This window comes from Mytilus edulis, chromosome 5, assembly GCF_963676685.1.
Source record: "Mytilus edulis chromosome 5, xbMytEdul2.2, whole genome shotgun sequence".
In the NCBI taxonomy this organism is placed as follows: Eukaryota; Metazoa; Mollusca; class Bivalvia; order Mytilida; family Mytilidae; genus Mytilus; species Mytilus edulis.
Window position 1 is genome coordinate 6710106 of NC_092348.1, and position 25427 is coordinate 6735532.

Sequence of the window (25427 nt, forward strand, 5' to 3'; positions counted from 1 at the left end):
TTTCCCTTTTTCTCAGCATGCTTAAATTTCCATTGTCTAATATCCACATCTTTACAGCATTCCTGCTAAATTTATTCAAGAATTCTTAGAGCTTTTATTCCTTTGCTTGAAGCTGAGATCAGCAGTAAGAAAGATAACAATGTATATAGATAACATTTAATTTACCCTCATGTGCATGGATTTAGTGCATCTTGTAAAAAATTTACCTTTCTTTGATTCGCTGTCGTAACTTGTCAGTCATGTAAACAGAGGATTTCGGCAATTTTACATCAATTTATATATAATTGGTGAGTATTATTTTGATCATTTGATTACATGTAAAACTCCTTAACCTGGTCAAGTGTAAGGTGGTGATGGAAATTTACATCTGATTAAATGAGAAAAAAAAGCAGGATGTAATGTAATTGAACAAAAATAGTTATATAATAAAGAAAAAAGATAAATGTATAAAAAGCCTAAATAAATATATAATCATCCTAAGAAAACATATTTGTAATGTAGAAAAATAAATAAAAGCTTGAACAACTATTTTAACTGTGTCTAAATACATATCAGTTAAAACATTTTTTTTTTAATATTCTTCATATCAAAAACATTCTTAATTTATTGATATTGATAAATCATACTTAAAGAAAGTAATTTTATTGTTTTCAGGTAAACCAGAAGCACCTACAAGCTTGTCAAGTCCAAAAAGGTCATGGGACAAAGTAACATTACGATGGACTCCTGGTTTTAATGGAGGGTCATACCAAGCATTTGTTGTGAAGTACAAAAGTAACCCTCCCAATGCAGGGGACCAATCAATTAGAGTTATGCCTGACAATGCTACAGAATTTACTGTTTCCAGTGAGTAAAAGTTGACTGTATTGGTTACAGCATAGATTGCAAATGAGTTATCTCCCCTTTAGTGTAAAATATTTAAATTTAATTCATGAATTTATTTGATTATGAAAACTATTTTTGATACAAAAGAGTGAAGACAAACATATTGTTCATTATGCCAAACAGTACCATCTGATTTTATTTATTAGTTTTGCAAGTATCTGTTTGAATTGTTGTTCCCCAAAGCCCCTCACAGTTGGAAACATAGAATGTTGAAACTGAATTTAAAATTAAATTGTTATTCATTCAGAAAATATATTGTTAATGAATAAAGCATATTATAGAATTGATTTCTACTTTTCAGATCTGTTACCCAGTACAGCCTATGTTTTCCAAGTTTGTGGATATAACGAGCTAGGAGAAGGAGACTTGTCAGATTCTATCACAATTACAACTAATGGTGAGTAATCTCCCCTTTTGAATATTTTAGAAAGTGTTAACAATTAGATATCTTCTTTATTATCTATCATTATTTTCTGTATCCATTGTCATGCTTCATGTGAAATAATTAAATAAACTGTTGCAATTCCTGGTGTTGCCAAATTTCGATTATTAAGTTTTTTAAACTTGAGAAAAAAAACATTTACATACATTTTCAATATGAATAAACAAAGAAGGGAGTGAAAAATACCTGCAAATCTTGAATAAGATAGAATTAATAAAGTTGACACTTTGGATATTTTTTTCATAATAAAGATGAACACAAAAAATAAAAATTTAGCTTTATACACAAATGTATAATAGTATTTGATAAACCATAGGTTAAACAGAAAGATTGCCATTTACACATGTAAATAGATATGCTCGGTATAGCCTATATTTTATTTTTTATTTCAGGTTATACATTCCCATTTATCAAGGAGACACCAGAGTTTTCTGGTGACAACAAAGAATTAGTCTTAAATCTTGATGTGAACAGTACCTTTTGTGTGAAGGTCAAGGTCAGCACCAACGGTGGACAGTCGTGGCAAACCTTTACTAATAATGACCTTGAATGTTTTGATGCCAATGTTGCTAAGATGATCGTGACAACCAATGGAGTAGACAGAATGAATGTTTCCCTCTGTCTTGTAGAGCGTATGGATGTCTGTGGCCAGCCTGTTTCTGTTCGAATTAGTAAGTCTCCAAGCACCTAGATCATGTCGGATTTGTATATCTAGAAATAAAGCACCTGGGTCATGTGACAAAAGTTTTTATTAAAAAAAAATGACATTTTATACAGATATTTGCATTGATTTTTGAAAAGATACATTTATTCAAAAAAACCATTGCACTTTATTTTATAATTATGAATAAAAAGAAAGAGGTTTAATAAAAGCCATTATTCAAATTACACAAACCAACAAAAAAATAATATTTTTTAAAATGATGTGAATTATTGATACTGATAATAATGCATACCATATTTTTGTGTGCTTTTGTAATCTTATTTTCATTTTAATCAAATAGTTTGTCACATTGCCCAATAGAAATTTTACTTTTAATTGTTATATTTTTTTATATATGTCAATTTTTGGTGTATCAAACAATTTTTTGGTTTTTAAGTGTTTATCATATTCAATGGTTTTCATTGGATCAAAGGAAATAGAGGACATTTATGTTCAAATCAACTCCATGAATTTTAGGTGAATGGAATATCTCTGGTGAGAATGAAGATATTTTTTATCCAAGACAGAAAGACACATGTTATTATTCAAGAGAATATATTTGTTACTTTAATATTGCTGTATAAAATTCAAAGGGAAATAACTCTGTTTTGCCTAATGTTTATGTCAGGGGGAATAACTCTGTTTTGCCTAATGTTTATGTCAGGGGAAATAACTCTGTAGTGTTGTGTCATGATACCTTCATCATTATTGCAAGTCTTGAAAATCAATTAAGTTTTTGGCATTTTTATACTCCCAGGAAGTTTTCTATAAATGTGTCAATTTTGAAATGAATTGAGTCATAAAGTTTTTAAGATAAGAGTGTAGACTCTTAATGACCAATATGTGTTTGATCTTTTTGCTGGAATATATTCAGAGCAGACTTCATCACTGTAAATCAAAGAGATGTTATTATTTAGCATGAAAAAAATTCTATGATTCTCCATTTACAATGCAATGTATGGTGTGCATGTGCATCCACAATCCATATGCATTAAAATAATATGATTTCAATAGAAAGATCAAACTAACTCTTTATTTCAACATACTAACCTAAATTATACATTTTAGTTGCTTTTTCTCTCTGCATTGATTTCTAAACTTACTAACAGGATGATAAAGGGTATGCTAAGTTGAGGAGAAGGAGAACTTGCTATTGAAAGAATATATTTCAACTTGTTCTTTTATTTGGAGTAAATTGAGTTTAAGAAATTAGTACAAGGTGCTATAAAATGGTTCAGTGGTGTGACAGGGGGATAAGGGTACGAAAAATTACCCTTTTACAAAAATAATTGGATATTAATATACTTGCTCATTTAAAGATCATTGCATTGGCATAATCATTCTTAAAGTGCTTAGTAAGCTAAATATTACCTGAACAAGATTTGTAGAAAAAGTAAATTATGACTATCGGAAATCAATAGATAAAGTTCATTATGATATAAACATCTTCAAGGGAAAAGATAAGCATATCTTATATAAGAATAAGGAGATTTTGTTCTCAACATTTATTTTTTTTCTTCTTCATTTTTTCGATACATATTCTGCCAAGTAAGAGTTGAGAAAAGCATGCTAAAACATAAAGACTAGGAAAAAATGGCCCAAAAAATTTAAATCTAGAGCTAATTCTTTCCTATGCAGACCATCTTTCTGAGCCAAGCCCCTTTTCTTAACAAAATTTGTTAGCATGGTCATCTTAAGTTTAACTGATAATGATAAATTTTCTCAATTTTAACATGGTCAAACTTAATTTACACATGTTCAATGGGTCAGTTTCAAAGTAGTGTTTTCTCATGCAGGTGATCATTTTACTACCTGACCATAAATTGTTTATTTTCTGAAAGGAAATAAGATTATAGACCAGATAACATACAATAATGGCTCCAGTGTTAAAGTGGAGCGAGAGGCTATTTTTAAATATTTGCCAAAACCAATTTTATTTTCTTTCAATCAATAGTTCATTCAATTTGTCCGTTGAAATGAAATCCTTCACCTGTGTATTACACACCTTCATTGTACCCATCAAATTTTAATCTGATCAAGCGAAGGCTTTTGGACTCAGTGGTAACATCCGCGAATTAAAATGTTGTCCATTGTCCGATCTGAACGATTTTTACAGGATTTGGTGAGATCATGGGGTGAAGTTGACAATTTGTTTCGGTATCAATATCTGATTATTTATAAAATCAAAGTGGATTAGGTAAAAGTCAGTTTTGTTATGTCACATTCACAGCTAAAAAAAAGGGACTGCATTTATTGTTATTGATAAATAAAATTTTTGGTGAAAGATTTTTCTTTGTATATACATGTATAAAAAAAAATCCCTTATTTGGTGATATTTTTTTTTTTTTTAAAGATGTCCATTTCATTACAAAATTTAAATTTAAACCTGGTTAGATAATTATATAACTAATGGATTACCATTTGCACCATAAATTTGTGTAAAAAAATGCCAGAAAAAGTATTACACCTTTACTGGAACTTAAAAAAATAATGAAAACATTCTAAAAACTAGAATTTAACATATGCTGTGAGTAGATAAAGTTCAAAGAGGGAAACCAATATAAATTTATTTTCCCTTTGAAGGCCCCTTTATAGTTAACATTACATGTAACAGACATATGGCCTATAGCATTTGATTATTTCATCCCAGGATTATATCAATATTTATTTTAGGCTTGTGTTTACATCTTGTCAAGTTATATAGTAAAGATACCCATCTTTTGATTACATAAAGAAATCTAAATTACCTGGGAGGGAAAGATTTAAAATAGGGAGGAAGTCTGATATGAAGGGACATCCCAGTACTTTTCCAAGTGGTATATTTGAAACATTCTGGAAACAAACAAAGCTTGAAAATTTTGATGTCCCATAATTCAAAAATTTGTATAGTGATAAAAAATCCTTGCATAATTGAATTTTGATAAACTTAAAAGCCAATTAATATCAAACCATATAGTTTCCACAGATCAATTATATCAGAATAAAAATAAAAAATTCTTTTTTATGTTTCTATAATTTGATTTTTAGGAGATAAAAATCTTTTTATCATTTGTTCAATGCAATTTAGAATCTTAATTCTACCCTTATGGGCCTTTGAAATATACATTAATATTTTTATACATGTGGCATGAAATGTCAATTGCCTGTGGAAATTTAAAAGTCAATAAATAATTCATTTATGTAAAATGTGAGAAATATGAAACATTTCACATTTTTACTCAAATATCAAATTTTTAATACCTACATCATAAACAATGTCTGACAGATTTGCTACCTGTCGAAATTTAATTAGATAATCACCCTCCAAAACAAAATAAACTCAGCTCAAAACGTTTAATTCAATTAACTTTAGGAGAGTCTATTGTCCTGAATAGGGTTGAAAGGTTACACCTGGGAATCTTTCACTGTTGATTGGGTAGATTTCACTCAACCTTGAAGAGAATTCAGGTCATCTGAATGTAGTGGAATGGAGTAAATAATTTGTTGAGATTTTGTTTATTAATTAATTTCTGTTGTGTGTTATTTCCCCCTTTTGTGTATTGGATTTTACTTAATTAGTGTGGAAGTGTTATCCCACCTTGACTAGAATATGTTACCAACTGGAGAAAGGAATACACCATGTTGATTTCATTGCTGAAATAGACAACCATGGTGAAATAGAAGTATTTATTCATATTTTCACTGGGAAAATCCTTTCAGTTTTATTAATTTTGTACCTTTGGGATTTAAATGAAAAAGTAATTAAGAATATTAATTTTTGGAGAAGTGACATTTGAATGGATATGAAGATTTTTGTAACATTTTGTGAAATATTATTGGATACAACAATCAGATGAAGTTTTAATTATTGGATATTTAGCTGAAGATAATATCTACAAAACTATTGAATTATTCATCAACACAGAACAAAATGTCAGGTGAGAGAAAATTTCTATCTTTCAAATCAATAAGAAACTTATCATTTTCATGTTGTGGCATAAAAATATAGGTAAATTACTTATGATATTTAACCTTGTGGATGTTTTTATGAGTCATAAGAGTTCCTTTTGAAAAATAAGCAGTTTAAAATTGTGAAAAATAAACTGTTCAGCAGGAAACGTGATATGAAAATTCATAACTTCCCCTATTTGTTTTTTGGCTGTAACAGAGACAGTCTCTGGCTGTAATAACTAAGACGGGAGTTATTCAAATTGTTCCTCATGTTTAATGAAATGGACTAGCTGGCGTGTCTCTATACATGCATGCTATTTGTGGCCAGAATTGAGAGAGACAGGCAATTTTAAGATGCTCGAACCCATTTTTTTTCTTGTTTCAATACAGGGGATGTATCTGTGTGCTTGTCCATTGCATAGGGGAGGAGAGTAAAGACTCAATAAAGATACCCAATATATGATTTTGTAAGCTAGACATCCATCTAGTCCTATAATATAAGACGCTGCAGGTTCATATCATTTACATTCAACGTTTTTTATTGGATATTTTTTTTTTACTATCAATGTTGAACTGTTGAGTTGCAGTTCAACATTGATAGTAAAAAAAAAATATCTGATAAAAAACGTTGGATGTAAATGATATGAACCTACAGCGTCTTATATTATAGGACTATAATCCATTCTTTTATATAACACTCATCAGTTGTTTTCAAATCAAAACAGTTGGAGAAGACTTAAAATCGTTAGCGAAAAAAAAAGATGGCTAAATAATTTTAAAAAGAAAATGTTGAAGATGCTACTTTAAATTATAACTTTTTCACTCTAGATGTGAAAAGTACATTGCTCTAAGAAATTGGACATAATGGTTAATTAGTTGAGTCTAAATATAAAATTGTTACAAAATTAAGAATCGGTCTTGCGTTAAGCTAGAAGAACATCATATTGAAGATATTAATGTGTCTTAGTTTTCCTGTGGTCTGATGTTCATTCATGTATTAAGGAAATTTGAATTGTTTTTGTATTTTACATTTAAATTACATCATTGCCTTTTCCTGATCCTCATTTAATTGACACAACTTTGAGATTAAGGATAAGTGTGAACATAATCTATAAGGATAATCTGCATTGGAATGTTAAAAAGGGGGGATAATTCCTAAGATAATCCTGAATTGTGATAAACATTATGTCATTCTATTGTACATGTTTAACATCCAAACAATAGACTTATAAGGATAAGCTAGATATAAATTAATCTTAGTCAAAAATGAAAATTGGAAACTTTAACCCTTTTTTGTAGAAAAAAATAAAGGGAGCTTTGAAATTATGTGACTGTCAAAATAGCCATAAGTGCATCAATAGCGTGTACATTCAATATCTAGAGCTAAATATCATGCTTTTAAATTGAATTATGCTTTTTTTGGTTGGGGGAGTTCAGTCACAGGTATTTGAATGCTTTGTCAATAAGGAACCTGTGTTAATAACATGGTTTATCTCAGTCCTTTCCTTGTTTGTGACTAGCATCTATATCTGCTTTTAGATATCTTGTCCAGTATCTAAAAGGTTGTATCAACACCCAAGAGTTATTTACTTTGAGTTCTTTTCTTTTTTCTTATCACAATTCTAATTGTCTGTACAGTAAAGAATGGACTTGATGAATCTTATGATAAACAAGAAATCAGTTTATCTAGACCGTTTTTGCTGGAGGATATTTTTTGTACCATAACGGGATAATCCCATTTTCTCTGTCTGACTCATGAGTAATTAATGAAAGCTTAATCATATTGTGTCATCATATTGTGTCATCCTCGTGTCATCATAACACATGTTCCGATAATATCTAATGGAGTCATTTTTTGAAAATTTAATTGATATCATTGATTTAAAATCATTACTAAGTACTATTACCTTGAATATAAATAATAAGTTTAATTATGCATTATAGTTTTCTCGATTTTCCAAATGTTTGGATCAAGGATACCAAAGTTATAAGTGTTTATTAAAAGAAGATAAAATATAGTATTGACCACTGTTTTTATATGTACTATAGCTCCAATAAAATACCACATTAAATCAGTTGGTGTTGGCTACGTGACTCAGGAGAGGAATAGTGTGAGAAAGTAGAAAATATCCTGGATTCAGAATGATTAAGTGTTGGTTGCTTAACATCCAGTGGCAAATATTTCATGCATATTTAGGACCAGGACATCTTGGATTAAGAATCAACAATGAATACTATTGTAATGTCTGACCCACTATTTTCTCAGAGACAGAGTTAATAGCATAAATTCTAATTGGAATACTTGCATCAAATTTGAACAGTTCAGATCAGATAAAATTGTACAATGCAATTTATTTGGGTAAATTATTTTAAAACATAGAAATGGTAGATGCTCCCTCAACCTCTGTATTAGAAAAGTGAATTTTAAATTATCCGACAGATTATCTTAATTGGTTAAACTCCAAAGAAAACAATGTTGTCTTATCCTAAATATCAGAGAAGACCATGATAAATATCACTTCATAAATAGTGGGGGGTTTACAAGTGGCAGAACAAGGGAATGTCAATATTGACCCTTTACACAAATACCTTCAGTACTAACCAAAAACTCTCACTTTTAATTAAGAGTAGATAACGGTCAGTGTCTTTAGTTTGTGAAATATTTACATTGGGGTGGAATTGTAATGAGAAATAAAGAGATTGATACAAACTTGTGATAATGAAGGGTGAAAGTTTTAATTGGTTTTACCTCTCCAGGTCCACTTATGTTCTAGGTCAGAGTAAACTGGTCACTTGTGTTCACTATCGCTAAATGCTTTACATGGAATGGCTGACAGTAAACTGGACTCTTGTGTTCACTATCCTTACAAGCTTTAGATGGAATGGTATACCAGTTAAGAGTCAGAGAAGGAAAGTGAAGTTTTCTGATAAAATGCATCCAGATACTACAGAAGAAATTCTTTCAAGTGGTTTTCTAGATAACTTATTGAAATCTTATCTTTTTTAGCAGTTGTCAAGTTTCTGCTTCTATTTGGTTAAATTGGTTTTCCAGACTTTACTAATTGGCACATTTCACTTATTCAAATCATTCATTAGCACTCTACTTTCTCAATTGGCTATCAGTTACTTTGTTTTTAAGATTTTCTTGTTTAGTTACTGAAGTTTGGATTGTAATCCCAATGGCAATATTTGTTCATTTATCCCAATGGCAATATTTGTTCATTTATTCCCGATTTCTCACATTTCTGGGTTACCATGGTTACTGCACGAGTATTCAACATTATGTCCAATGGCCTATAAGTCCTGTCCAGTTGGATTTGTTTCAGAAACTCTTTATTTTATTGCATTGCTGCATAATTGCTTGAGTGTTATATAATTAGCATCAATAGACAAGTCTTGAACATAGAAGTGACTTTTAGTAGACATTAATAGTTAGCCAGCTTACAATAATGTGAAAAAAATTGACCATGTGTTTAGACAATTTTAAGCCACTGTCAGCATGGTCAGCATACAGTAATGTAGGGGTTGAATTTTCAAACCAATGACCTGGAATAGGTTAACTCAACCCATGATAAATTGTCCTTTATACCAAGTTATGATATGCATATATGTATTATGTATTACAACATACTGACGGCAGGTGCTTGTTCAGCATACTCCACCCCTTTCCTTTCTTTTACAGTTTTATCCCCTAGCCTCAGTTTCAATATGTTCCGTCAGGTTGTGTGAAAGTTATAACATTGACAATAGGAATACAATCTTTATGAATAATGTTGATGGTCTGCCAAACTTTCACTTATAAAAATATATTGTATATTTTGAACCTTTATGAATATGAAAATTTAAGATAAATTGAAATTAAACTAGGACCAGATTTTCCCTATTGACAGACAAGTTTACTAATATTACCAGATAATAGTAAAGTTGTATTTGTTAGATTTGTTTCTTTGTTGGAATAACTAGACTCTGGTTCTTGCATTCATTGATATTATACAGAACAATGGCTTATGAATGGTATTGTACAATGTATTAATTTCAGCTTATCAAATTCCTTTTAATTTAAATTTTAAAGATTTTCTAGCTTGTAAATACGTGCATGTTAAAGCAGAGCATACAGTTCATGTAATATACATAGCTTTGATTTAAAAGTATAACGCTATATGTAATGTTAAATGCAAAAATAATCTGAAACCATACATAGTGTTAGTACATGTCTTGCCTACCAATTCCTTCGAGCTAATATCTATATGTATATCTAAGGAAAGTTTTTTCTTTAAGATTTGAAAATATTGTTACATTATTATATCTAAGGTAAATGGTAGGTAAAATCTGAACATTTAATTTGTGTAACCTAGATTTATTTGTTCCGTTTGAAGTCATGTGTTATTTTGTACCAGATAAAATCTGAAATCAGGTAAAATGTTAGTCATTACCGATCGGTCGAACTGTTTGAACATGACTATATAATTATATACAAATCTATAATACTTTGTTCGTAAGGTCGAGGTTTAATAAAATCCCCCTTTGTCGATTTAAAAACCACTTTGCTGTAAAGAAAAAACATCAACAAACAGGCTTTAACAATAGGTATTCCACAATAAACATTCTTATAGCGTTCCTTAAAATAGAATGTGGTATTATACAGAGATGTATGCCACCTAGTGAAGCAGAAAGTATTGTACTTATTGTACGTAAAGGGATTAGGTTTCTTTAACATGTCCGATATTCAGTATCCCGTCAACAGGACTAAATGACTTGATCGATCTCCTTTATAAGATTTGTATTCTGATGTTTTCACATTTAAAAATCAGAAATGCATTAGAATTTGAATTTCCCATTATCAAATCTTGATTTGGTTGTATTTAAGTTGAAACTTAATAAACCATGCTTTGTTATGTGTTATGCCTACAATGCTATGATAAACCAAGGGATATTTTACATTAAGTAAAAAAAGGTGGTAGAAATCTTAGGATAGGAAGGCTATCAAGGGGGAGTATTATAAAACTTTTCTGTAAAAAAACTGTTAAATATAATTACGGAAGAGACAAAATGTGGTTAATAAATTCATGCTATGAAAGCTAGTCTAAAGCAGAAGAAAAATTGATTTTTTTCTGTTCTTGATCAACACTGAGGCCTTCAACACAGAATAAAAGCTTGCACCTGATAGAAACTTCACAACCAGCAATGATTTAGTGAATTTCTTTATGCTACATCTACCCGTTGGTTAATTTAAACATATTATAGACTATAATGGTCAAATAATCAAACGAAAAACATCATATAGTATTAATATGGTATGGATTGCGTGGTTGATTTGAGAGAACAGTCTGTCATTAATTGCCTCAGTACATATACCTTTAGTGTGACAAGCAACAATATAATCCTAGTATCATGCAACACTTTTTAAAAAATCAATTTGTTCATTTGTAGATAATGCTATCACATTTTCCAATCATCTTGACTGAAATTAGATATTCATTTTGTTTTTTACTGAAATCAATCGATTTTTGGGTGTGAACAAAAGTGAATAGGTATTACGTGACTTGATCTGACTCCTTCATGTATATATCTGTTTCTAATCTTTAACAAATAAGGAAGCTTTGTTTTATCAGTCTCAACAAATGTACTCTTCTGTGTTAAATACAAGGATAGGAAAAAATTGAAAGTACAAAAATTTTGATTCTTTATTTATATTGGGCTTAAAAACAAATTCGTGAGAGGGGGATTAATGTTCCCATAGAACACAGTTAGGACAATTTCAAGATGATTGTTTGTCATGATTAGGTACAGGCACATTTCACATGAGAACCCATCTTTACAGTGGCCTTGAAACCTCACTTTATTAGAAGTATCCCAGTATATTTTGTTTCATAGCATTGATAAATTGTAACAAACAAATTTAAAATCTGATGCAGTTTAAAAGTTGTGCTTTACATACTGTTCAATAAGCTTAAAGGGGCACTAGCTGTCAAATTCATTGTTACCGATTTGACTCAAATTTTCATATTTGGTTTATAACAAGGTAAAACATTTATCCAAACTATCAAAAGTCTAAAATAAACAGTTTACAGAGCATGGGGTAGATAATATATAGGTTCGTTTCGTGTGTATTTTAGTCCAGTCGCCATCTAATTAACTATCGATTTGACCTCAGATGACCATATAAACGATGTAAACAAAAGTAAAGATACGAATAGATTAAACCAACACGTGCAATTGGATTTTTATAGGTCTGTTTGATTTTATTTTATAGATTAAAAATAGATGTTTCTCATTGTTTTTAACCATATACGAATGATTTTATGTGCATCGAATTAGTAATCAAATGATTTACCGTAGTTTCACTTTCATTGTTGACATTCTTTTTCTTTAAATAACCAGTACACGTACAATGCATGCGTTGTCAATCTCTAGCTAGGGGTTAACTTGAAGTTCACATGAATACCGGTTAGAATGATGATGACATTTTCACTTGCAAGTGAATCAGTCAAAAATTATGTTTAATCGCTTATTTCAACAAAATTAAAGGAAATTGATTGCTAAAAGCAAATTATTATTTGATTATTCCAATTTGATTAATGATTGATCTAAAAAAAAATCATACTTTATTTTTTTATATATATCGTAGCTAGTGCTCCTTTAAGGTTTCAACATCTTTGTGATATTTTTTTCAGTTGTGGGAAAGGATTACAGAGTTATAAAATTGAAAAACATGAGTCTGATGCCCACTTTGTTTGAGATTTGTGATCAACTTACATGAGTTTTATACTCAGTTTTATATAGATAATAAATCCAGGGGCTTGTCACATGAGGATTTTACAGCCATCCTACTACACTGTAAACATAAACAGAAGGTGTTAAGTGAATTATTACGACTTTGTAATGAAAAGGTCTGACATTTTATTACCCTTTGTATGGAATAAGGTATACACATTAACATATCTTACATTGGGAAAACTTGCTGTATGATTTAAAGGTTCAAATAAGGTCCACCTAAGGTTTATATTTTACTAAAAAAGATAACAAAATTAATACAACAAGGACAAATGCAGAGCTCAAATGTAAAAGTGTGAAAATTATAAACAGATAAGGTTACATTTCATTCATCTTTGGAATAAGGGCATTTATATAATTTTTGATGAAATAAAACTGTATTTTTGTCACTTCTCTCCTGGAGCAAAATTATTTTTCAGTGTGTTTATCTTCCAATTTTTATAGAAACTTTAGTTATGCCAATGTGTGGCCATGTGTGGGGAAAAGGTTAATGTTCTTCAATCTTCAGACACTTACATGTATATGCCATCTTTGAATGTCTCTTATTAATTAGCTTTTCCTGTAAATGAGATTTATATAAAGGCTTGTTTCTCTGTATGCATGTATGTAATATTATAAATTAAAAGTTCTTTTCGCCTTGTATTGAATATAAATGTTAATTGAATGTGACTTGAGAAAGGAGCTGTGTATTGAGGAAGCTATAATGACCTACAAGAATTTGCCTGCTGTGTTTATAATTACTGAACACATGTTTAACATGAAAGCTGGATTCACTTTCTCTAGGGGTCCTGTAAAGGGAAAACAATTTGTCAGAGAAGGTTAGACGTGAATCTGTTAATTATTGATGAAGAACGAATAAGATGTAGGTGGAACCCAAACAAACACAGCATTTGATGCCTATTATATGTATACTGTTTACATGTCTAAACATCTTATATCATCTAATGTATTATAAGTAATGACCTCTTTGATATAGTGCCAGCTCATATAATCATGTAGAGATGACTCAAACTTATCGTGATATTTTATGAAGTAACAGTATATATATATATATAAAAGAGTTGGTTTACTTTAAATTAGACTATCAGGCAATATAATTGAAATCTGTGGCATTTTACAAGGATATACAAAGTATAAGTTTCACACACTTTTTCCATCAAAATTCAAAATGAAGCACGAGTTGACAGTTTCTTATTAAAAACTAGAGAAGGTGATAATAGATTCTATTGAACTTTTTTGTTGACATTGTGTTTTCATTATCGACTGCTAATGAAGTTAACATTCAGACAAATATTGACCTATAGATTTATCCATTTGGTTTGACATGGGGGATCCATAAATAACCATACTTTTAAATTATTTGCCCTGGGTCATACATTAGACATGTGTACCTTGTACTTTAAATTGATTTATTGAATGATATTAAGTCCCTCTGTAGAGCCCCAGAAAAAAAATAACACATCATGCATGAACCATTTCATGGGAACAACATATTTTTGTGTAAAATGGAAGTAACCTTAGCATCTAATATTGAGAAAAGGATGTGACTTATTTGATAGAAATGGCGTACAACACTAAACATGCTGTCACTGATTTAGGTAAGCATCCAACATTGTGTTTTTTATGTCCTTTGTTTGAAAACATGTGACAAAGGATGTGATTCATTCAACAGTTTGTGGTTTTGTTTCCATTCTGAAAAACCCAGATTAAATTGATTACCATTTGATTTTTAACAAAGTAGCAGTTTATGGCAATACCTTAATATAACATGTATTTTATTGTCTTTTTGCTGTTTGTGTCTGCATCATCATGTCAATCAGACAAAGATTATCTTTCTGTCTACGTACAATATTCATTCCTCAGGTTGACTCATTAACAATTTACTGAATGACCAGAAGGTCGGACCATTGATATAATGGCTTATTATATCTTTGGTCTGACTGTTCATATTATACATTACTTTAAATAGATGCACTAATGTATTTTGATTGTTGTAATGGGCACTGCTCTTTCAATAAGGTATATTGCACATCTTTTATTATTCTTGACAAGGGGCTTAGGGTTTGAATCTGCAGATCACCAACAATCAAGGCATAATATTGCAAGGAGGATACTTATTAGATTTAACCAATAATAAGTAAAGAAGTGCTATCTGCTACAATTGACTTTTTATTTTGGAGAAGGGGAGAGGTGATATATATTGTCCTGTAGACTTGCTACATGTCCCTTCCTAATTATTATTATTTTTTCAATTTTGCCCCTTTAATAATTTTACTGCTATAACTAGGAGATTACAATTATACTGACATCTGCAGGAGGAAAAAGGCAATCAGTAGGCTGGCACTTATCAGTAAACATATAAATTAGTAAGAGAGAAATATTAGAAAGGGAATTGTAGCAAGTCTAATTGTCCTGGTATTTTATTTTTGTTTACTTTGTTTTGGTTAAGCCTTGGTTGGCTGGTCTTCTTAAAACTTGTGTTCTTAGTTATACTCATGATACTTAGAGAGTCTGCCAATGACATATCTTGACTGTCAACTGGCAGTAAATTGTATCATCTAGCTAACCCCCTTTTTCCCTGTTCCCTATTAAATTTCACATTCACTGTAGAAGTTAGTGCACTCAATGCATATTTAAAGTTCAAAAGAAAGAATGTTCCCACAATCACCAACATAATGGCAGTATGATTGTCACCATTTAATGACTGCCAATTTGATTTTCCAATTTATGTGGAACAAAAAAAAAGATGGCGACGTGTTGTGGTCGTCCTCCGGACAGTGGTCAGAATTCCAATTATAATGACGATTCAACAAGTCCAACCTTTTCAGAATTAGTGTCAGTAAGACTTAATAGCAATTTAGAAGGTAAAACAAACGGAACATTACCAAAAACTGATGCAATTGATGTATTGAATTCATCTCAATGTGACCAATGGTTCGAGTCCCAAAATGTAAACAATGACATTAGCCTGTCCAATTCACAAGATAGTATTACATTCAGTCAAGACTCATACATTCCATCGCAGCAAACTATAATGTACTTAGATAAGGTTTTAGATGGCCTTCCCAGAGAAAAATACATTGACATGATTGTGCATACTTTAAAAGGCAACGAATCATTAGTAACTTGGTACCGAAATATTCTGCTATCACGGGCGGGCGAGATAGAAGGGTGTCCAAAAGGGAAACTTTGCAATAGAAAAACCACAAATAAATCTAGTAGCATACAAAAATACGCCAAGGATTGTTATATTCTACAAATGTTTACTGAAGGCGACGCCTCTGAGATTGACTCTGTTTTCAGTAGGTCGGTTAATTCAACAAGTGACAATTTGCATAATGATACCATTTGTGAACAAAACCCCGTTAACCAGGTTGATATTAACAGTACATTGCAGTTGCTAATTGAAAGAGTCAATGGGTTAGAAAATATTTTAAAAAGTAAAGACGGGATTGAAAAGAAATTAAAAGCAAAAATTGAAGAACTTGAAAATGTTATTGACGACAACAAACGTCAATTTGAGTTACTAAAAGCTGAAATTACTCCAAAAATAGTGAAATTTGAATCGGAACTCAAGACCATGAGTTGGTTAGCATCTGACGTGGGCGAGTTCAATTTTATGGCACATAGTAGTAAAATGAAAGAAATCGAATCGGAAATCAAACAAAATCGTATCGCAATTACGTCGTTACAAAAAACATTCAGAAAAAATCAACCCGTATTGAACCCCAAAATACTAGTAAATAAACAACCGTCAACAAAAGGTACGAGTGAACACATGTCTACACCTATCTGTCCCGTTAATACGAATAAATCCACTGTGTCAAATGTGTCAATCGATTCATTGATTACAACCGAAATTGATCGTATGATGTATCAGATCGACCCCCAACAATCCGATCCTATAATACCTGGCGCTTACGACTCTGTAGATTTTCTAGAACATTGCGGTAAACGCCCAACAGAAATCATTGAAACGGACAATAATGCTGATTTAATTACGCCATCTTGCGGAAAGGAAATTGCAAAAGCAACGAACACGAACATAAAATGCGATTCATATAGAGACAAACTTTTAGAAGGCATAAACGAAAAAGCTAACTGCGTAGTTACTAAATTGGCCAAACCATTAGAACCCGCTTTTCAAATTCCCGTACGTATCAATGGTAGTCATCATGATCCCAAACCAGCAAATGAGAACTTTACCGGTGTAAGCCGTAAACGCACGTCCAGATTTTACATTACAAACATAGATCCTTCCTCGAGTAAGGAAGGCCTATTGAGCTATGCGAAACAACGGGGTGTTAATATTACGCACGTCATACTATTCAAACCACGCAAAGGAAGAATTTCCGGTAGAATAAACGTTACGATGGAATCCAAAGAATTACTCCAAAACAGTGAGTTTTGGCCTAACAACATTATCTGTCGACCTTGGTATAATAATCGTGCATGGAACGATCGCATTAACAACGAGAATTCAACGGAGCCACACCACTATCAAGATGGCTCTTAGTTACATTCATGTACATTCTCGATATTTAATAACTATAATCATGCTTTCTCTAGTGACTTGGAATGTACGTGGTATCATGTCATCATCAGTCTGCTTATCTGAACTCTTTAAGTATACGAATTGTGACATTGCCGTATTATCGGAGCATAAGTTATTTAACCACTCTCTGCAATTTCTTAACACATTAGATAATAATTACCATAGTTTAGGTATAGCGGATACAAGTGTTAATATTGAAACCAGTAAATGTGGAAAAGGTGGCGTTGCAATTATGTACAAGAAAACATTGAAGTTCAACATAAAACCAATTAACTGTCCCGTCTCCGAAAGAATACTAGGAATTGAAATACAGTGTAACGAAAACTACTCTATATTTGTTTTTTCGGTCTACTTACCCGCAGACAGTAATATTCAGAATTACAAATATGAAATGAACATTGTTGAAGATTATGTCAGCAACTTTTCAAAATTTGGTCCTGTAATTGTAGCCGGTGATTTCAACACTAGTTGCAGAGTAACCGACCTTGGTCGAACCAATGTGAATAAATCAATCGTATTTTCAGATTTCATGTTAAGGAATAACATTATCCCGGTTAATGCAAGCACGCTTAGAGATGCTTCATCATTTACGTACATTCCAACTCGAACTTTACTGGATTACTTTTTGGTTAGCGAGGAATTAGCTGGTGACGTAATTTCCTGTGAAAATATTCCCGAAGGAACATTAAGTCTTACTTCGGATCACCTACCTGTTTTCTTGAAACTGAGCATACCGTATGTTTGCAATTCAACAAACAGTTGCAATAATGTTTGGCCGTCATGGCGCAAAGCATCGGAAAGCAGTCTTGGTGCATACAACGAACTTACCAATAAAATAGCAGATCAGCTCTTGGACTTGCCGTTATGTAATTTGTCCGACTTAGATACACTAGCTTGCAAACTTACCGATAAATTGAAAGACTGTGCAAACGAAACAATACCGTCGGGAAGCTTTAATCCCAAAACTAAGCCGTATTGGTCAGATGAAGTTAAACAAGCACATACAGCTGAACGTTTGGCTCGTAGGAAATGGATTAACCAAGGCAGACCGCGAGGGGCGAACTTTCCTTCCTACGTCGAATACAAATCTGCGAAAAACGAATTCCGGAATCGTCAACGTTTTGCCTATAATGCCTACATGGACAATACTTACCGTGAAATCGACGAAGCAGCTGAGTGTGATGTCAGACTCTTTTGGCGCTTAATATCACGTCAGAAAAACCGTAAAACCAACCAAATTTCAGAAATACTACATCACAACCGAAAATGTAAATCTCCAGAAGATATTTCAAATGCTTTTGCTGACTTTTATGCAGACGTTTATACACCAACTGAAAACTCAAAATTTGACAATGATTTCAAGGTTCATGTGACTGAATTCGTAGATCGCACACTCGAGTCATGTGCAACAAATAATGGCCTCCTCCCAGGAGGTGAAATAACCTTGTACGAAATCGAAACAGTGGTTAGAAACCTCAAGCTACGAAAGGCACCAGGATATGACAAGCTGCAAAACGAACATGTGAGATACAGCGGTAAAAAACTACATACAGTCATTCTCCGTATTTTTAATGCAGTGATTAGATTCGGTCGTAGTCCGTTGTGTTGGAAGCATGGCTTATTGATTCCATTGTTTAAAGGTAATGGAAAGTCCAAACAAGCGCCCGAAAACTACCGTCCTATATCGCTATTGCCAATAATGTATAAGCTGTTCGAAACTATATTAAAGAAGCGACTATTAACCTCTTTGCAAAATGATTTGTTTCCAAATTTACAACAACAAGGCTTTCTTAATGGACTTAGCTGTATCACTGCCTCCTTCAACTTCCAAGAAACTATATATTACCTTTTAGAATTAGGATGCAAATTGTATGTTGCGTTTTTGGACAGTTCCCGTGCGTTTGATACGGTGTGGCATAGCGGCCTAATTTATAAATTGTACCAACTTGGGATAAATAGTAAAGCTTTACAAGTGATTTCTGATTGCTATAGTGATATAACAAGTGCCGTTTACGTCAATGAACACGTATCAGTACCCTTCAAAGTCCGACAGGGCGTCAGACAAGGCGGTGTACTATCGACCATCCTGTACTTGGTGTACATTAATGACCTTTTAAATGAATTAGAATTAGTTGGAACCGCAAATATTTCAAATATTCGTACAAGTAATCCATCATTTGCTGACGATGTAGTTTGCATTGGTACTTCGCCACAAAGACTCCAAAATATGTTGAATTGTGCGTACGATTATTCACTTAAATGGAGATTTGAGTTCAATCCTCTGAAATCTGTTATCTTAGGCTACAGAACTGAACTAGATCTTGTATTCAATCTAGGTGATAAAAGTGTTAACATTTCAACTGAGACCAAGCATCTTGGAATATTAAGGACGGTTGACTTATCACCGAGCACAGATATTCAGCATTCATGTAGGAAGGGTCGCAATGCTTATTTTGCTATAGCCGGTACTGGATCTTGTTTGTTAAATCCGTTAACTGTATGTGGCCTCTACAACAAAATTGTTATACCTGTGGTACTTTACGGATGTGAGCTATGGAACGGGATAAAACCAAAAGACTTAAGGTGTCTTGAAACTTTCCAACATTTCATTGTTAAACATATTCAAGGCTTTCCGAAACGAACACGGTCAGATATGTGTGAATCTATGACCAACCTCGAGAGACTACCTATACTAGTAGAAAAACGGAAATTGATGTTCCTGTATAAACTTTGTGAAATGAAGGCCCAATCACTTACCAAACAAATTTTCATTTATAGACTTTTTCAGTATTTCGGAGATACCAGTAGGAAACAACATGGATTCATCCCAGATGTAACTAACATTTTATCAAAATATTCACTTTTGAATTTTTTGAATAGCTATATGTTTACCGGCTGTTTCCCAACCAAATTACAGTGGAAAAACATTGTCAATGGTGCGATTAACCAGCATGAGAAACATCGAAAGGAAGAGCGAATGCGTAGTGACAACGATTTTACACGATTTCTAAGATTGTCTGAGAACAATGGCTATGATTTTATATGGCAATATGCAAAATATACTGGCAGACTTCGAACCGCTAAACATGTAGCTAAACTTTGGTCTACTCCCCCGACTAGCGGAAACTGCAACTTGTGTGGACACTTTGTTCAAGATACACTTTACCATCAAATTACAATGTGCACAGAACTTCAAACACAAAGACACTTGCTATATAAAAGATTATCAGAAATGACTAGTGACAATTTCTTATACACACTGCTCTCAAAATCAGACGAGTACGTGTCCTGTTTTCTGCTTGGCAATCACGAAGAAGCTCTATTGGACTTTTTAACACCAGAGCATTGTTTAGACGTCCTTAACGAAGGATTTTCCTATCTTACATACTGTAGACTGTAAATACTTTTGAATTCAAAATATTTAGTGACATTAATTCTATTACCTAATTTCAAAACTTTGTAATTGTACATAATTTATATGCATTTTGTCAATCTCCTTTAGGAGGAAATAAAGTATGATGAAGTTAGGAAAAGATTAAGGTTCGTATGACTAATCAACTAGAAATGTATACCAAGTTCAAAATTAGTGATAATTTACCTGTCATAAAATTCATTATAAAATATATCAGGTACATCAAACCAAAAAAATTGTTATTTAAAAAATGTATATATTTTGTGGTTGACTATATGATCCCTTTATGTATATGTAAAAATTAAATGAAAATTATCAAATACATGGGAATGTCAAAAAGGACAATATTTTCCTTTGAAATTCAACATTAAAACACAATAATGTGTTTCAAATGATCTCAGTTTTCATTTAAACAACCTTCAGGTTAGGAACAATGAAATTTGATATTGATTTTCCATAAATTACCATACAACAATAGTATCTGGTCCATACCCTATTGTCTGGAGACCCAGTGACCCTAGGGTGTTTTGAAGACCATCAATAAAGCATTTGGTATCGATTTATTGGATGACAATTGATTTTTATCCACCATTTTATGATAGATCTCTAAGCTGAAGCTTTTTGCCTTCAATCAAATAGTCATTGAGAGTCCACTTTAGTTTGTCTTTGTTCTACTGACTGTATTGCTGGTTTTTGTATTTTTCTAAACAAATTATGATAAAGACATTAAGAGAAGTGCTATAGGATAGTTGTATTTTTAAAAGAAGTAAAAGCTAACAATCTGACTAAAAGCCAGCTGTCACTATCTTGTACTACAAATGCAAGTAAATAGAGTGGGACTAGTGTTAGTCTAAAAACAAATGGCTAAACATCATAAACATGACTTGGATAATTCTGTTTATTAAAAAAAAAACAGTTATAAGTTTGATACATAACATTTGCTAATGCTTTTACACCAAGTGATGCCAATTTTGTAAGCGTTTGTAAGTCTCATATACTACTGGTTTTCATGTGGGATTAAGTTAAACCAGTCAGTAACAAGAATATTATAAATATTGTGATGAAGAATTTGTAAAGTAACACTGGTATCATGTTGATAACTCATTTCGTTTTGAGTTGTTTATAATTTTGTTTTATGGTAAATACATTTTTGATAGTGATTAATGACAAAGCTAACTTTTTTTGACATTCAGGGTAAATTGTAATTGCATTTTATCCCATGGCTTATTAAAGTAAAAAGCACAGAAAACCTTACACTTCAAAAAACATAAAACCATTCAATATAATTGTAGCTATTTATGTAATTATATATTGCCTTTTACCTACCATTTAACTTTGATGTATAGAATAACATAAGAAAATATTTAATATGACATACATTTGTGTAGCTGACAGTTTACATTGTTTGTCTTGTCTTTTGGGTATAATAATGGCCTCCAGAAATATCTGGTTTATATCACAATATACAGGGGATGGGAATGGGTTATACTCTTACAATGTGTTTGGAAGATTTAATTTCAGTTTTTCCCACCTGAAAAGCTCCTAATGACTATGTTCCATATAATGGATACAAATGCAACATGTTTGCATAACAAATTAATTAGAATCTTCTAAAAAACTGTATTTCTCCAGACTCTTATATTATATAAATCATCTATGCACTTAGACCCTCTTTATCAAACTCGTATATTAGAGTGAAGAAGGTCCTTAAAAAGTCAATGATCAGATAAGAAAAAACATATGTTGTCTTGGCACTCAGTCAACTTTGTAGAAAATGTCCTGTAGGAGTCAAACATTATATTATTGTCAAGATTTTATAAAACTGTTTGAAGAAGGTCTTATGTCAAAGGAATATAATATATGTTTTATACTTGAAATACAAAAGATTTATTTATAGTTTGTGAAATTAAATTATCATGGGGTGGTTCAAGCAAAGCACACTCCTACACTAGTGTTATATAAAATTATTATCATCTGTCTTAGTATAAATCCAGTTATATACTAGTCACAGTGCTGATGATAGTTAGGAATGTAGGTTTACATGGTGGCTTGCATTTTCTGAGTACAAGCAAGATAAATAACATGGTTTCTTTATATTATATGTTTTACTTCTTTATTTAGGTTTCTCATTTAAAGTTAACATCACTTGTACTTTGCTGGCAAAACGGCTGGTATTGAACAACCAAAAAATCTGAAGCAAACCGTGCCTTTGTGCACAATAATGGTCTAATAATATCATTATTAAACACTCACTGTAGAAGGCTTATCTTAGGCTTGAGGAATAAAGTCAACTTTTAAGGAAAGGATGCCCCATTGCACTTAAGTCCAATTGCAAAGGAACAAAGGATCATTTGATATGTAAAGTGTATAAATAAAGAAACAAAAGGCCAGGAGTGCAAATTGATCTTTCATTGATCACTGTTTGTTACAAAGACTGTTTTGTTAACAGTTATTTTTAAATAATTTATATCAAATATCATCTTATTTATATTTTCAGGTTCAAGCAGTACTCCTGATCTGACTGAAACAGAAGTTATTATAATTGGGTGTGTGTGTGCAGCTATATTGGTAGCCCTTCTAACGGTACTAGTGTGCATTATTTGTCGAAGAAGAAATTTAGGTAAGATACTTTGACAATACAAACATTTATGTTTACAACTCAAATTCTTTAACATCACAATAAAAAAAAAAGTATTTTCACAAAAACAACTAAGCAAGAAAAGTTTATTGATACAAAAAGACTTTCTAGAATCTTAAGAATTTACACTTTTACTCGTGTTGAAAGAATTAAAACAAAACACTCACACCCTTACTTGACAAATCAGTGAGAAAGGAATTTTGTTATGATATCTGTGTGTTGACCAAATGACAGGACAACTAAGAAGGAATGGATTTCTGTCATTTCAGCTGACAGTCATCATTTACTTATAACTCATTTGTCCTATCCCACACTACATGTACTATCATACCCAATTTTGAATTAGTTTTGGTCTTTTCAATAAGAAAATTGTTAAATTTCATTTTGGGAACAGTTCGATTCTTTGCAATTTGTGATGGATTTTTTTCCCCTCTTGTGGAAACCCATATCTCCTTTTCTTCATGCATATTATAACACATCTGTGTTTTGTTGTTTTGCTGGATTGCTGTCTTATTGGCACATTCCTGGTAACCACACATCATGTAAAATAACTGACAACATCAGCATATCTGTCATTACTGTAGAAAACTGGTATTGTCTATTTCAAATCATCTTAAAACATAAAGGGATTCTGTGCATATACACATGGTATTGTTTATGATAGTATAGTAATGTGTATAATTGACATAGATATGTACATAATGTATCAAATGTGTATAATTGACATAGATATGTACATAATGTATCAAATGTGTATAATTGACTTAGATATGTACACAATGTATCAAATGTGTATAATTGACATAGATATGTACACAATGTATCAAATGTGTATAATTGACATAGATATGTACACAATGTAATAAATGTCATGTTGCATCATGATTTGTAGATGAAAAGTTTCATCTGTACTGAGGAATGTGTGATATAATATCACAAGACTTTCATTTTTTATAACATTAGCTTCTTTCTTTTCTTTAATACTGTAATATATGTTTGTGTTACCCAAGAATGATTCATCTTTCTGTCAGTTCAAAATTGTTTCATATCACAGAATAAACAACAACAAAAATCTCCCAAAACAAGGTGACTTGAAGAGCACAATGTGAATTACTTATTTTTATTTTAATTATTTATATTTTCAGCCAAACAGTTACCTCCACAAACGTAAGTATATAACGTTATTTATCATCGTTATCAACAGAGAGTTTATTTTTTAAGACTAAAGGAGGATCTTTTTTACTCCTTCTGACTTCATTTATTTTTTACATCTTTGTTATCATGCTACAGTTATTAACAAAAACATAACACTCAACAAGAAGACAAACATAACACAAACATTATAATGAGTTATGGAAGGAAAAGTGTTGTTATATGCCATAAATCTGCACTAAAGTATAGTCTAAATTATCTGTTTATTTTATTTTCAAACTGAACAATAAAAAAAAATATGTTTCTTTCAAACACATAATATTTCTCACTAAAACCACACAGCATGGATTTCCTGTTTTAAGTAATATAAAAGAAAGAAATCGTATTTTTTAGGCGACACTCGGTGCGATTTGCAACCAACGACAAATACCAGACTGTAGCTTTTGAGTATCTAAGGTATTAACATTCCCTGCACACTAAAACCATTATACATGCTTGTTTGTTAGTCTTAGTATTACATATAGTTTAAATTATTTGCTTGATGATTTATGTTATGTTGTAGGAATATTAAAAGATGACATAAAGGACTATTTTGAGTAGACTCTTTGTGTTATCTGGTTTCAAAAATATTGTGCATGGTCCATTTTGATAAAATTTTGAATTCATACAGTTTATTTGCATAGACAATTAGTTTCTGCAGACCCTAAGGTTCTGTTCACATCAGCTGGATAGGTAAAATTACAATAAAAAAAATGATTTTTGTTTTGGTATTAATTTGTGAATGTTAGAGTAAAAAACATGTATTGTTAGTTCATCCTCTGCTATAAAAGTGTTTCACACCCTTTTTAATTAGAGAAAAGTTATCAGATTGGACCAAACATAAGCAATTGAGATCCATATTGGAAGTTTGTTTGAAAAGTCTGATAAAAATGGATA

The 25427-nt window shown here is 31.5% G+C and overlaps 1 protein-coding gene across 23 annotated transcripts in view; it reads left to right on the forward strand.

Annotated features, from left to right (window-relative positions):
* LOC139522826 (cell adhesion molecule CEACAM5-like) overlaps window positions 1–25427 on the forward strand; it is a 108892-nt gene that overhangs the window by 76556 nt on the left and 6909 nt on the right. For 14 of the 23 annotated variants that reach the window (XM_071316394.1, XM_071316398.1, XM_071316401.1 and 11 more), the window contains 6 exons: window positions 655–846; window positions 1187–1282; window positions 1720–1998; window positions 23199–23321; window positions 24485–24506; window positions 24885–24947. In XM_071316394.1, the coding sequence (XP_071172495.1) occupies window positions 655–846; window positions 1187–1282; window positions 1720–1998; window positions 23199–23321; window positions 24485–24506; window positions 24885–24947 (775 nt within the window). The remainder of the gene's footprint in view (window positions 1–654; window positions 847–1186; window positions 1283–1719; window positions 1999–23198; window positions 23322–24484; window positions 24507–24884; window positions 24948–25427) is intronic. The other 9 variants (XM_071316403.1, XM_071316413.1, XM_071316414.1 and 6 more) reach the window with 3 other exon arrangements.